General features: G+C 38.9%; 2 protein-coding genes across 6 annotated transcripts in view; one reads left to right on the plus strand and one right to left on the minus strand.

Annotated features, from left to right (window-relative positions):
• Window positions 1–188, plus strand: part of HEXB (hexosaminidase subunit beta) — a 35,479-nt gene extending 35,291 nt beyond the window's left edge. For both annotated transcript variants that reach the window (XM_024732770.1, XM_024732771.1), the window contains one exon: window positions 21–188. In XM_024732770.1, the coding sequence (XP_024588538.1) occupies window positions 21–81 (61 nt within the window). In that variant the 3' untranslated portion in view covers window positions 82–188. The remainder of the gene's footprint in view (window positions 1–20) is intronic.
• The window catches only part of GFM2 (GTP dependent ribosome recycling factor mitochondrial 2), a 46,452-nt gene continuing 31,483 nt past the window's right edge, over window positions 157–15,125 (minus strand). For 2 of the 4 annotated variants that reach the window (XM_024732768.1, XM_024732769.1), the window contains 5 exons: window positions 13,776–13,914; window positions 6,815–6,994; window positions 5,307–5,422; window positions 1,090–1,272; window positions 157–634 (listed from right to left, as the gene is read on the minus strand). In XM_024732768.1, the coding sequence (XP_024588536.1) occupies window positions 506–634; window positions 1,090–1,272; window positions 5,307–5,422; window positions 6,815–6,994; window positions 13,776–13,914 (747 nt within the window). In that variant the 3' untranslated portion in view covers window positions 157–505. Of the gene's footprint in view, window positions 635–1,089; window positions 1,273–1,796; window positions 1,933–5,306; window positions 5,423–6,814; window positions 6,995–13,775; window positions 13,915–15,125 lie in introns of those variants that run through there. The other 2 variants (XM_024732767.1, XR_003001486.1) reach the window with 2 other exon arrangements.

A 15,125-nucleotide genomic window follows, 5' to 3' on the forward strand; every position in this document is an offset into this window, starting at 1 on the left:
GTACTTTACCTGTCATACAGACGAGGAATAGCTGCAGAACCTGTCTTTACTGGATATTGTGACCACGAGGACAGAATGTAAAAATGAGCTGAAACGAAAAATAGGGGAAAATGCCCACAATCATCTGTACCACGATCAGCTTGATTTTAAAAATCATGTTTTTGAATAAAATCTTTTTATTGATTGAACCTCCATCTTATTATACATTATACGTAGAAGACTGACATCTTTCCTGTGAGCGCAGCTTAAAATCAGCCCACCAAAAACCTCGTGATATCTATCACTCAGTATATCCCAAAAGACTGAATCTTGACTGCCGACAGTAGTAACTTCCTAGATACAAATACAATTCAGGTGCATTAACCTTCAACATCAAAGCACGTTTCTCATTCTATAAAATAGAATGGGCAGCACCAAGTGCCACTGTCTGTTTCAAGTTCTACCTTTCCAGTTGTTCTTACGGAAAATGAAGTAGGTAGGTACTCCTGAGTTTCTCTCCAAGGACTTAGGACAAGCCACTTCTCTGGCTGAGCAGGGTGCTTTGGTCTTGAGGATTCATGGCTTGATAATCAGACAGCTCTAAGGCAAAGGTAGCTGAGCCTGATGTTAACGTTCGAAGCACAGTTGAATAACCCTAATTAAAATAATTTTAAGTCAGTTATCTCTGCAAAGTTAAGCCTCAAGTCTCTTCCTGCAGAACCTCTGACCATTATCAGGAAAAATTTGGTAAGTATTGTGGATGACAGAAAACCAGTAGTGTGGGTATGCTTCAGAAGTATTCCTTGGTCCCAAATGGTAAAAAAGACTCTGCTGGCACTCAGGTGCCTGTCCTAGCAGCAGAGGCTGGTGGGGAGGAGAATGAAACTTGCCTCAAAGCCGGCAACAGAAGTAAGATAAGTGCTTGGGATGGAAAAATGGTCATTTAGGCTGGTGACACATTTTGGTACAACACACCTCAACCTCTGTAGAGGAATGGAAAGGGACACCACCCCCCCCCCCCTTACTAAAAAAAACCCCATGCTGCCATAATCCCCTGGATTTCTCCAGCAATTTACGTAAAGTATGTACATTTAGTCACAAAGTACCTACCATAATTTCTGCTAAGGGAACAAATCCAATAACAACTTTGTTGTCCTGACGAGTCTGGATTTCCTGAATGTTCCCTCTTCTTTGTGCTAGATCTGCTAGGACAGGACTGAGGTAATCTCTAGTCACTGTAACCTCAAGATTCATCAGGGGCTCCAAAATTTGCTTATCAGCTTTCTTCAGAGCCTAAAGATATTAAAGAAATTAAAGAATATTAACTCTTCTTCCTTAAACTGCAGATCAAATTTCTGTTATGAAGGGAAGACTCATAAAAATTTAAATACTGTTCATAATCTTAGCCTAGAGCCTCTAGCAAAAAGACATAAGCCTGCTTTAACACTCTATAAGAAGTCCAAAATTTCAATATTTGTTTGTACATGCATGACAGTAGCATGAAACCAAATGGTTTTCCCCCTTCAAAGACTTATTTCTTCATATTTAAACCTCTTCTTTTGTTTTTGATACCTATAGTTATGGTCCATGCTACAAGTCAGGGCAAGCAGGAGGGAAATAAAGGAGAGAGCTAAAAACACAGTAAGTTAGTAGAAACACATTCTCCTCTATTTGAAACAGACTGAAATCTAAAATTCTGAACAGATAACAAAGGCCAAGAAGAATAAGCACATGGAAAGGAAAGAGCACGGAAACTATAAAAAGCTAAAACAGCATAGGGCAAATAAGTGGACGAAAGCAGAGGTATAAAGACTTACTGGGGTCCTAGTCAGACGCTGTCTTTAGAGCATCATTCCATCAGGCCAATTGCTAAACGGATTTTGGAGGGCGTTTGCGAGCACTGTAACCACTGATGGGTTTGATTTTAAAAGCTAACTCACTTACTTCTCCAGCCTGCCAGAGTTAAAAAACAACAATTTCCTATAAATTCTAAGCCTCTGTTTGGTTGTCAGGTGGGATGAGCAGTATACTTTGGTCTTTGTTACAACTTACTCAGTTGTAATAGACTTAGACTTAGCAGCAGAAACCAGATAAAAGAGCTAGGGCTCTGGAATGTACCCCTCACCTTTATTTGGCTATGGCTGATCGTCTCTCTCTGCTCACCTGCCACCACTCACTTAGGACCAGGCAGTATCTTCGCCTATATTGTCAAGTAATGCTCTTCTGTCCCCGATACCTCACCACCACCTCCCTCCCCCCCATCCCTGCCTCCTACTTTCACGATCATGAAAAATGGCCAGCAGTATATTCTCTTTATCATAGAAATTTCAAAAAACATAGCACACATATAGAGTAAAAACATAATCTCAGTTCTTCACAGCAGATTAAGCCTTTAAAATCACTATCAACCGAAACAACTCAACTATAGAAAAAGTAATAGTCCTTGAATGAAAACATTACTAAAAAATAATGACAGTCAACAGCAAACAACTAAATATATCCTCTGTATTTTCGCAATTCTTACCAAAAGCTTTGTGCCATTTCACGCAATGTCTTTTAGAACAACATAATGGAGTGGGAAAAGGTTAAAAATTAAAGAGAAAAAATGCTACAACTAAGGAAAGGACTGAGTTCTATGTAACTGAACAGGAAGTACTGTGCTTGTGGGTCTGTCCTTAGTCCTCTTTTCTTTTCACAGCCCTTTCCTTGGCAACATTGCCTAGTTACAGAGCATCAAGAACAGCTTCTACATAGCTTCCTCAAAAATTCTAAACTTTATCCAAGCCACGGTCTGAGTGCTCCAGCCTTGTAGTCCACTGGTCTGCTCTGGGATAGTGTCTGAATATCTTACAGCAACCCAATATGCCCCAAAGGGAACTCATCACTTTCTTTTCCAAACACTCTTGTCTGCTTTTTCCTCTTTCTGTTGATGGCATCACTACTCTTCAGTTCACCAGGACATGCATCTTTGATTTCCCTTTTTCCACAAGTAAGCTGTAAGATTTCCACTCCTGTTGCTGGTATCCTGGTTCAGACCTAGTCCATTCCCTGTCCTAGACTCTTTTCCCTACTCCAGTCCCTTCTGTATTCTAATGATTTTACTGCTCTCTTCAAAAACTTTATTCACCACTGTTCTCAAAACAAATCTCAAACTTCTAGATGTAGTTTTTAAAGGTTTCTCTAAAGCCTGGCCCTGCCTTCTTTAATCTCCCCTTGTCTGGAATGCTGCCCACTATGCCCAATCTTCCAAAACATCACAGCTCAACAATTAATGAAACCATGTACAAGCCCCTGTTGTGTTTTGAAATAAAATGCTGACTCAGGAGTTAATGACTGGGAAATGTGAAGATGCAGAAACAAAGAACAGCTGTTGGGCTAGAGAACTGGTAACAATTTAGACTATAATGCTGCCACATGGCAGAATCACCGAACTCCCAGTTCCCTGAAAGATATAAAGGCCTGACACACATTCCTAAGTTGTTTGTACAGGAAGCAGACCCCTGCCAGAGGAAAACTGCTGACCACAAGCACATAGACCCTAGACTGGTTGAAACCAGAAGGCTGATTGATGATGCTTGAAACTTCACCTTGATGCCAACCAATCCCAGAATTGTCCACGAGCTGATCACACCCTGCTCCTTGAACACTATAAAACTCCTCATAACCCCTCCAGGGTGGATCACACAGTCTTGAGGGCATTAGCCCTCTGTGGCCCCCTTTGCCTGGCAAAGCAATAAAAGCTACTCTCTTCTACTTCACCCAAAACCCTGTCTCCGTGTTTCTGTTCGGCACCGGTGAAGAGGCTGAGTTTCGGCAACATAAACTTCTTTCCAAGAACCCTGCCCCAATTCCCCACGTCTCAGCTTTCATGGATCTCAGTCCATTCTATCTAATATTCTGGCTATTTGGCTATTTATTTGCCTTCTAAATCATAAGCTCCTTTAGGTCAAGAAAAATGTATGCATCCTATTTGTGCCCCTCTCAGTGCCTGGTGCACTATAAGCACACCACCAGTGGCTCAATAAATATATGAAGCGTCATTAACTTCTCATAGAGAGAAGGAGCTTCCCCACTAGATGAAGCTTAACAAGGGCCACAGTATTTCCATTAGTAGCATTTAAAGTAATGAATTAAAACAAAAGATTAAGTGTAAGCCCCATAAAGTTAATTCTTGTTCTTTACTATGATCTTAATAAAAAGGCTAACCAAGACAGATTTTGAAGGACTGGCCCATATACTGGGGCTTGGGGTTAATTTAGAAACGTATCATCTTTCAGGTTACCATCATTTCAAAACTAAAACCAACCAATGTCAGGAAAAACTAAGAATTACTGGAAGGTAAATGTTCTCAACAATTTAATCATGACCACTTTACAGGTAATATTTCTAACTATATGCTTAGGCAAACAATATTTAAAACAATTTTATTTTTGAAAGTGTAGTGTTTTTTCTTTTAATCAAAAACTTTTGTTTTCAAAAACTTTTTAAGTATGAATTTGAACTTATGTGAAGGAGCCATTAAAGTTCAGCCTTCCTAAATCAGGGGCTTAGGGTATTTAACTTTATAATTATGGATTCAAATAAGACTATAGAAAATCAGGTCTCAACTACAGTCCAAAACATTAGAAAATGATTATAAAAAAGCGTTTTAATGCAAAATCAGTCACCAACAAAACTATAGTATTCCCATACTGAGAAGAATGCATGGAATCAGCATTCAGCACACTAAGGCCCTGGGGGTTAATCCAGCTCTGGTAGATTACTGGGGCAAGGCACTCAAGGACATACCCCCAGGTAAACACAGAAGACCAGACTGCTTTATGCTCTGAGAAGGAAAAATGCTTATTTGATCTGTTATTCAACAGGACTTATCTGATTTCAGTGATCCTTGATTAATCTTATTAGAACAAACATGAACTCCAACATTGGAACCAATATTAGACCTTCAATGTCCTTTAGATTATAATCCATTTTGGGCCAAGCTGACCCCAGATATGTCTTTTACTCAAATCTACCAAGCTTGCCTCTTATGGCTGCATCTGGGATGGGGAAAGCAGAGACACCACTTAAAAAAACTTGCCTCTTTGCCAAAATCGGAGGATATTTAATAACTATCTGTGTCAAACAGTAATTTCTTAGATCCTCTTTTGAATAAAACCCTGATGATTAAGAAATCAAAGATTCTCCATGGTAAAAACTCTTGACTATAAGGCTCAGGATACAAAGACACAAGGTCAGGCACTGCGAGCACAGCTGTCTGTGGATTAGTGGTTCACTACTGTCCAGAGAGTCACCTTAAAGCAAAAAGGATTAGGACACTTCTATACCTTTTGTAGGCATCTTGAGACACAGGCAGAAATCATAGCTGTGGAGGTACCGGGATGAATTACCAATGAATGTAAAGTAATTGCTACATCTTGAATTGGGGATCCAAGCAATGGTCCTAGGTAAGGGGGAAAAGATTTTATTAGGACTCAGTATTACAGTGAGGGGTAAATGAAATGTGTAAAGAGATAGGCAGAGAACTTCTAGTTTCCAGTTCTGCATGTAAAGGAGCATTGAAGTCATCACTTTGTTGTAAATAATAAGTAAAAAGCAACAATTCTTATTGAATTGGTAAGAGATGGGAGGACAAAGGGCAAACCACTGTCCCCAAGACTGGAGAGAGAGGTGAGTGCCGGCAGTCACACCTGATCTGTAATTGATGAACTGCTTGAGGCTCATTGTAGCCAAGTCAGAGTTAAAAACTCCAGGGGGGCCCAGTCTTGGGGATGGAGAGGGGCCTAATTTTGTGAGCTCAAGCAGGTTCTCACAGTAAATATCAGAGATTCAGGGGGAGGGGAAAAGAATCCATTCTGAAATACTCCAAGGCACTCTATTCTTAACAAGGCCTGCCCTCAGGGGAAACTAGTTAATTAGAGCAAAACCTGCAGGGATATTATCAGAGACTAACTGACTTGAGGGAAGTACCCAATTCCAGTCTACTCTAGCCATCCTGTCCCACCTAAGGGGGGTGAAAAAAACTGAGAAACACTTGTGCAGCTCCCAGTCCAAAGGCACAGGCTGACTAGAAGACTGAGACCTAATCCTGGGACTACAGATGCTTCCCCTCCCCTTTACCTCACCACCGCATTACTAAAGGCCGGTTTATAGCAGTCCCTTACCCAGTACATCACTTCTGGCTATCAAGAAAAAATTATGGGATGAACTGGGAGATTGGGATTGATATATATGCACTAATATGTATAAAATAGATAACTAATAAGAACCTGCTATATAAAAAATAAATAAATAAAAGAAAAAAAAAACTTATAAGGCATATTGAAAGGCAAAAAGCACAATTTGAATTTGAATACAGAAAGCAAGCATCAGAACCAGATGTGGCAGGGACATTGAATGATCAGACTGAGAATATAAACAACTATGACTAATATGCTAAGGGCTTAAATAGGTAAAGTAAAGGGCATGCAAGAACAGATGGGCATGACAGCAGAGAGACAGAAGTCCTAAGAAAGAACCAAAAAGAAATGCTTCAGATGAAAAACACTGTAACAGAAAGGAAGAAGCCCACTGATGGTCTTAGATGGGACACAGCTGAGTTAGAAAATATATCAGTAGAAACCTCCAAAACTGAAAAGCAAAGTGAACAAAAGACTGAAAAAAAAAAACAATATCCAAGGCTGTGGGGCAACTATAAAGGTATGACATGCGTGATGGGAAGAGATAGGGAGAAAACACCATCAAAGTTAGAAGAGAAGAATGAAACAATTTCTAATATCAGGAGGGATTAAATCGTTGAGTGATATTAATGCGTACTCTGATTGGAGTACCTTACCTTGGAGGCACGCACTGTGAAGGCCATTTTCAATGGCCTCTCGCGAGGCCTGAGAAAGGTTTTCGGCAACACTTGCTGCATACTCGATGACTGGCAGAAGAGATGATGTTTCCAGTGATTTTGCTTCCAGTTCTACAGTCACAAGATGCCGTCTGTCTCCTAAAGTTCTATCTAAGGTATCTGTAAACAAATCGAATATAGTACCTCAGAGATTTGTTCCAGAAAGATGTCAAGGTACCACAACTGGCAAAATTACAGTCAGCAAATTCAAGGTCTCATGGAAGGTAAAGCGGAAGAAAATATCAACAATGACACTAAATACAGTATAAAAATGTCAGAGTAAACAGTTCTACCAAGAAAGCATCTGCTGGGACTTTCCTGGTTGTCCAGTGGTTAAGAATCCACCTTCCAATGCAGGGGATGCGTGTTCGATCCCTGGTTGGGGAACTAAGATCCCACATGTGTTGGGGCAACTAAACCCAAGCCCACGTGCTGCAACTACAGAGCCCACACACTCTGGAGCCCGCATGCCACAACAAAATATCCCGGCGTGCCGCAACTAAGACCAGATGCAGCAAAAAATAATTAAAAAAAAAAAAACCTGCTCTGAATCACCTATTAATATTGCTTTAGGACTTCCCTGGTGGTGCAGTGGTTAAAAATCCACCTGCCCACATATATACAATGGAATATTACTCAACCATAAAAAGAAACGAAATTGAGTTATTTGTAGTGAGGTGGATGGACCTAGAGACTGTCATACGGAGTGAAATAAGTCAGAAAGAGAAAAACAAATACCATATGCTAACACATATATATGGAATCTAAAAAAAATAAAATGGTTCTGAAGAACCTAGGGGCAGGAGAGGAATAAAGACGTAGACATAGAGAATGGACTTGAGGACATGGGGAGGGGGAAGGGTAAGGTGGGACGAAGGGAGACAGTAGCACTGACATATATGCACCACCAAATGTAAAACAGATAGCTAGTGGGAAGCAGCCGCATAGCACAGGGAGATTAGCTCAGTGCTTTGTGACCACCTAGAGGGGTGGGATAGGGAGAGTGGGAGGGAGATGCAAGAGGGAGGAGATATGAGGATATATGTATATGTATAGCTGATTCACTTTGTTTTAAAGCAGAAACTAACATGCCATTGTAAAGCAATTATACTCAAAGATGTTAAAAAAAAAAAGAATCAACCTGCCAACACAGGGGACATGGTTCGATCCAGTCTGGGAAGATCCCACATGCCGTGGAGCACTAAGCCTGTGTGCCACAACTACTGAGCCCATGCTCCACAACTACTGAAGCCCTTGCATTCTAGGGGCCACGTCCTCAACTACTGAGCCCACGTGCTGCAACTACTGAAGCCTGCATGCCTAGAGCCCGTGTTCTGCAACAAGAGAAGCCACTGCAATGAGAAGCCTGTGCACCACAACGAAGAGTAGCCCCTGCTCGCCACAACTAGAGAAAGCGCGCGTGCAGCAACGAAGACCTAGCACAGCCAAAAAATTTTTTAAAAAAACAAAAATTACTTCAGTGTTAGGGTGTGTTGAGGCAGGTGATCGCACAAATTTTGTTATGCAGATTACACTTTTAAACATTTCTTATGTGACTGATATTCTTCTAAATACAAAATTTTTATTTAAAAGTAAAACAGTACTAATGAAAATTAAAAGGCTTCACCCTGCCAACCAACAAACTTAAATTTCATACACTCTTCCAGCAATACTTTATATATTGGGTTTGGCCAAAAAGTTCGTTTGGGTTTTTCCATAAGCTGGTACGGAAAAACCCAACGAACTTTTTTTTTTTTTTTTTTTAAATATATTGGGTTGGCTAAAAAGTTCATTCGGGTTTTCTGTAAGATGTTAACAGAAAACCTGAACGAACTTTTTTTTTTTTTTTTTAGTATTTATTTGGTTGCACTGGGTCTCAGTTGTGGCAGGCAGGCTCCTTAGCTGCGGCTCACCGGCTCCTTAGTTGTGGCATGCAAACTCTTAGTTGTGGCATGCACGTGGGATCTAGCTCCCTGACCAAGGATCAAACCTGGTTCCCCTGCATTGGGAGTACAGTGTCTTATCCACTTGCACCACCAGGGAAGTTCCCCGAATGAACTTTTTGGCCAGCCCAACACTTAATGTTTATAATTCTTCCCCCCAAACTAGTTATCTATTTGTAAAAATGAAAATAGACTCCCTCATTAGCTAACAACCAATAGCTGTCAGTGAAACCGAGTGGGGTGCTGTGGGGCTCCGAGGCATGGAGGCCCTTTTGTCCCCCATTTCTTGAAGGCAAGACTCCAGCCTCCATGACTTTCTTTAGTTCCAAAGGGCAGATTCGAACAGTTGCTAATCAAGGGAGGAAGCAGCCAAGAAACCACCTGAGGCAAGATTAAAGGGACCAGAGAAGCTCCTCAAGATTAGGAGACCACCTGAGATGAGATGAAGGGAGTGAAAGCCCTGTGTACACCCTGATGTTGTCAGAGACCCCACCTCTGAACCACTGTTATAAAAGCGTCATCAAATCCTCCCAGGTTGGGACACATAGTTTTTCGAGGCAGGAGCCTGCTGTGTCCCCCTTTGCCTGGCAAAGTAATAAGGCTATCCTTTTCTACTTCACCCAAAACTGTGTCTCTGAGATTTGATTTGGCACCAGTATACAGAGAAGTTGAGCTTTCAGCAACATCACCAATCTCCAAGATTTTACTGAGACAAAACTATGCTCTATTTATGTGAGTGACCACGGAACACAGTGACTCATGGCCCAAATTCAAAACTAAGAACTAATTATGCTCTATAATTCCTCTTCATAATTCCTTTTATATTATGAAATATAAAACTAACTTTTATATTATGAAATATTTTATACTTAAAAATACATGCATAACCTAAAACCAAAATGAACATTCATAACCTAAAAACAAAATGAACATTCATGAAACCTAATACTACTAAAGAAAGAGAACATTACCAGTAAACTAGAAGCCTTCTGAAGAAACAACCACTATCATGATGTTGTATTTAAACATCCATATGATTTCCTTTAGAGTTGTATCACAGATGCAAGTATCCCTAAACAATATAGTTTACTTCTGCTTTGTTTTGAATATGTTATTATACTGCATGTATTCAGCAACTTGCTTTTTTCTGCTTCACATTTGTGGGTCATCTGGGCTGACAGCTGGTGATGTAGTACATTCTTTTTCACTGTTATATAGTATTCTGTTATATGAACAGAGTACAATTTATCCACTATGTCCACAAATATTTGGATTTTTTTCACCTAAAGTTTTGTTTTATTACAATGTTATTATGAAGGTTCTGGTATCTGTCTCTCAATGTACATGTGTAAGATTTTCTCTAGGGCATATACCTACTAGTGGAACTGCTGAGTAGTAAGGTCTGCACATAGTCAACTTCATAAGAAAGTTGCCAAACTGTTTTCATAGTGGTTATATAATTTACACTCCCACCAGAAGTTTCTGTAAAACTTTCCATTGCAACTTTCCATAAAACATCTCACCAACACTTGGCATTGTCAGATCTGCATTCTTGCCAATTTTGTTGGTATAAAATGCCATCTTGTCCTTTTAACTTGCATGATCCTAATCATTACTGAGATTGAGAATCTTTTATGTTCACGGGCCTTTGGGGTATCCTCTTTTGTGAAATGTCTGTTCAATCTTTTTTGCTCACTTTTCTACTTGGTTGGTTGTCATGTTTTTAATGATCTTTTGAAGTTCTTTATATATATTCTGGATACTAATCTGTCAGTTTTATATGAGGCAAATATCTTCTCTCAGCTTTTGGCTTGTCTTTTTGCTTTCTTTATAGTGTATTTGAATAAATTCTTAATTTCAATAATATCAACTTTAGTAATCTTTTAGTTCATAGTTTCAACCTTATCTGGTTAGTAAAACAATTCTATATTGTCTTCCAAAAATTCGAAGGTTTCCCTTTCATAAAGTTTTGGGGTTTTCTTTCTTTTTTTTCTTTTTTGCATATATTAGCATTTATTCTCTTTATTCTTTTGTGCTCAAAGGGAGATTTCCAACTCTTCTTTCATATTTAGGCTTTTAAATTCACCTGGAATTGACTTTTGTATACAGTATGAGGTAGGAATCTAAAGCTTTTTCCATATGAATAATTATCCCAGGCCCCTTTATTGAATATCAGTCCACCCTTTCTCACTGAGCTGCAATATCACTGATGTAAATCCAATTTCCACATAGATATGAGTCTGTTTCTAGGCTTTCTGGTTTGTTCCACTGGTATATTTGTCTATTCTTAGCTTGATTTGTGTCATAATGACTATGGCTTTATAATAAGTATTAATGTCTGATACAGTTCTTTGGGTAGAACTGGTATGTTCATGATATTTAGTCTTCTTATCTATGAATAGTATGGTTTTCCATTTAACTTAGGTCTTCTTTAATGTCTGTACATTTTGATAATTTTCTAGATGTACACAAATGTAATCTGCTCCTCATCAGTGATGTGATCATTAGTGATCTGACTGTCCAGTCAGGGTGTGGTCTGATTGCTGCAGCATCTGGTTACTAGTTTTCACCTTGTAACTAATAAGCAATCTAGAGCGAGACACTTGAAGACCATGCAAATATGCTGCTCAACAATGTACTCAATATTAAGCATTCACCATATTACAAGATGACAATTTCTTATTCCAGCCCTCCTCCTCAACAGCTAACAGTCAGCATTTGGCACTTCAGTGTAAGGAAGAAGAGTCTCTTCTTCTTGTTGATCTATCATCAGTATGGACTCATGAGTTCCAACTTTTTCTCAGTGGTCTATGATTATTCGTAATTATTGTGGAGTTCAAATTAACCCAGATTTAGCCAGTGGAGCCTCTTCGGGTTGGTTCCTGTGCCCTTATGACACATTCCCATTATTTTTTTGAGCATTTCCTTTCTTTCTCAGATAACATGATGTTCTGTTGCTTGCTTATTTTTGATAGTCTCCTATTTCTTACTAATACTTTCTATCCCCTTTCTTATTTCTTCAAAAATAATACTTTTATACTCAGCATATGATAATTCTAGTATCAGAAGCCTTTGCTGGTCTGCCTGTGATGTTTATTGTTTCTGCTGCCTTTTTTGCTCCTTGTGCCTTTGCTCAAGGTTTTATGATTATAAATAAATAAAATTTTTTTTGCGGGGATGCACCTAGAGCCCATGCTCCGCAACAAAGAGAAGCCACAGCAATGAGAAGCCCGTGCACCGCAACGAAGAGTAGCCCCCACTCGCTGCAACTAGAGAAAGCCCACGCGCAGCAACAAAAACCCAACAGAGCTAAAAATAAATAGATAGGTAAATTTATTAAAGAAAAAGTTTTTAAATTGTGAGTTCATATTCCTTTGTGGGATTTTCTTTGAGGCCTGGATTGAGGATACATTTATCTGAGGCCCTACATTTGTTTTCTCCAGGTTCCTTGGTATATTACCAATCCATAAGCACTTTACACTAAATTCTTCTCTGTTTGGAGTTTTTCAGGTCAAACTGGTTCTATGAATTTAGGCTGAAAATGCTATCAGAAGCCTACAGTTACAAATTCTCAGAAATTTTGCCCCTTTGCCCCACAGTCAGTCAGACAAGTTTCCTTGTCCTCTTCTTTTATGGAGAAGATTTTCCTCATTATTTCCATGAGGATGTGGCCCTCAAGTTCTAGGTTAGACATTACCACAGATTTCTCCAAGATAGCTAGTGGCTTAGGTGCTGGCTTATTTTCCAAGATTCCTGCTCCAGTTTCCTTTTTGGCCTGTAGAAATTTCCATTACATTCTAACCATCTCAGACATTAATTTAAAAGATGTTATTTATATTTTCCCAGAATTTTTGGTTTTTCCAGATATAAAGTCCAGAAAGAGAAATCATCATGTCATTTGCCCCTATATCCTGCTTGTTTAATTTTTCAAGTTTCAATGAAAAATAACCACCTGGCCTTTTTACAAATCGCTGATTTGCTTAAAAGTTCCTAGTTATCCTAAACATATCTTTTCTATATTTTTTCACAAACCTGCCCATGTTTTCTCCTTGGGGGGCGGATAGGAATGATTGTCATGTTCTTTTGTTTGAGGAACCAAATTGAAATTATCATATGTAGAAAAATCATGCATTCTTACATTTTGGGACAGAAATATAAAAAGTACACTTTCTTAAGAATACCATCAGCACAGGATTACCATACTTATTAAATAGTGGAAATTATTTTCCACTCTATTTTTGGTTTTTTTCTTTTTAAATTTTATATCTTATTTTATTGAGATATAATTGACATACAGCACTGCAGGAGTTTAAGGTATACAACATGATTTAAGTTACACAGATCATGAAACGATTACCACAGAAAGTTTAGTGAACATCCATCATCTCATCTAGACACAACATTAAACGGAAAAAAAATTTTTCTTTGTGATGAGAACTCTTAGGATTTACTCTCTTAACTTCCATTTATAACGTACAGCAGTATTAATCATCTTTATCATGTCATATATCGTATCACTAGTACTTATTTATCTTACAACTGGAAGTTTGACTACCTTCATCTAATTCTACCTTCCCCACCCAACATTTCCACTCACTTTATGGAGTGAAACTGATACACCAACTTCAAATTGTTATACTCCTTCTGGTAGTGAGGACCGGGATGAGCTGTCTACTTCAATGGCTGATCCCACTGCACACCTGCTTGATGAGTGGCTCAGCCAATATATGTAATAAATGAGTTGTAATGAAATAGAGCTATGTCTAAAACAAACAAATGCTAAAAAACAAGAAAACACACACATAAAACCTGTCCCCACTGATGAAAGACACTAGTGACTATGAACCCTGCCTTATGCAACTAAACTAAGAGATTCAGAAAACAGGTCCTGGAGAAAAAGAGAGCAACAGAACCAGCAAATTCTAAATGCTGTGAATTCGAAATGTTTTATTTTTTACCTGTAGCACGAACTGAATTTAGGATGGTCTCTCGGTATGCCACCTGGAGGGGCCCTAGATAGGTTTCCAGTCCATATTCCCTCTTGATTCGGTCATGAATTATCTCAATATGCAACTCCCCCATGCCACAAAGGATAGTCTGGTTAAAAGAGGAAGAAAACAAAGATCAAGGAAAAAATTAAGTTTATCACAAAATACTAATAAAGGTATATCAATATATTTTATTTTTCATTACTTACAAAATGAATTTCTTCCGTAATTTTTTTTGGCTCCTACATCAAAACACTGCTTTTAACTTTTCTGATTGAAATTATAAATCAATTAAAAGTGAATCACTAGGCCAATCTCTTATTCTTTGATAGCTGAATTATCAGCTGGGTAAGTGGTATCTAACTAGAACTACACTTCCCAACCACAAAGGTAGTTCTGGCCAGTGAAATATAAGCATAAATGATGTTGGTAACTTCTGGGTTATGTCCTTAAGGGTAAATAAAGCCCTTCTCTTAATGAAGATATAGACAACCGTCTTGAAATGTGAATGAGGGCAACATCTTGTGAATGGGGGGAATAATCCCTCCCCCAAACACTGCCAACCACATGGCTATTTCCAACCATCCTGGGCACCTTACAGTTTTGTGGGCAGTTGAAATTTCCAAAGTAGCTTGGAACTTTACGTGACAGAGAAACTGACTTTTATATTCTTTGAACCAATGTTATTTTGGGTCCTTGTTAGAACAGTCAAATTTGCATCAAAACCAACCAAAACATGTTTTTGTTTTTAGAAAGCAACAATGGTTATTCCTGAAGAAGGTCTTTGTGTATGAGAGAATATAGTGCAAGGAATCCACATTTGCCCCATTTTATTCATATACCATCTGTGTAGTGAGGCATTAACTTTACCCTAAAGAGAGATCTGGCCCTTGCCTTCAGCTACTGGGAAGTTATCTCTAGGCCAAGATGCTGCCTGATAGAAATGTCTTTGCTTGTCTGGGGACTTTGTCCACCAGATAGTCTAACAATGTGATTTATGATGTGGCTTTGGAATAGCTGTACCCATTTACAACCTAGACAGTAAAGGTAGTAGCCCAAACCTACAGGAGGCACTAGAGATTAAATGTCAACCACATAGACAGTATGTGATTATGCCCTAATAAAAACTCTGGGCATGGAAGGCCTGGGTGAGCTTCCCTGACTGACAATACTCCATGCCAGGAGGATGAAGAAAAGCATTGCATTTAGAACCCTCTCAGACTTTGCCCTAGGTGTCTCTTCCTTTGGCTGGTTCTGATTTGTTTCCTCACACTATAATAAAACTATAATTGTAAGGAACAACAACAAAAAACTATTTGA

Source organism: Neophocaena asiaeorientalis, unplaced genomic scaffold (assembly GCF_003031525.2).
Source record: "Neophocaena asiaeorientalis asiaeorientalis breed wild unplaced genomic scaffold, Neophocaena_asiaeorientalis_V1.1 scaffold515, whole genome shotgun sequence".
Classification (NCBI taxonomy): domain Eukaryota; kingdom Metazoa; phylum Chordata; class Mammalia; order Artiodactyla; family Phocoenidae; genus Neophocaena; species Neophocaena asiaeorientalis.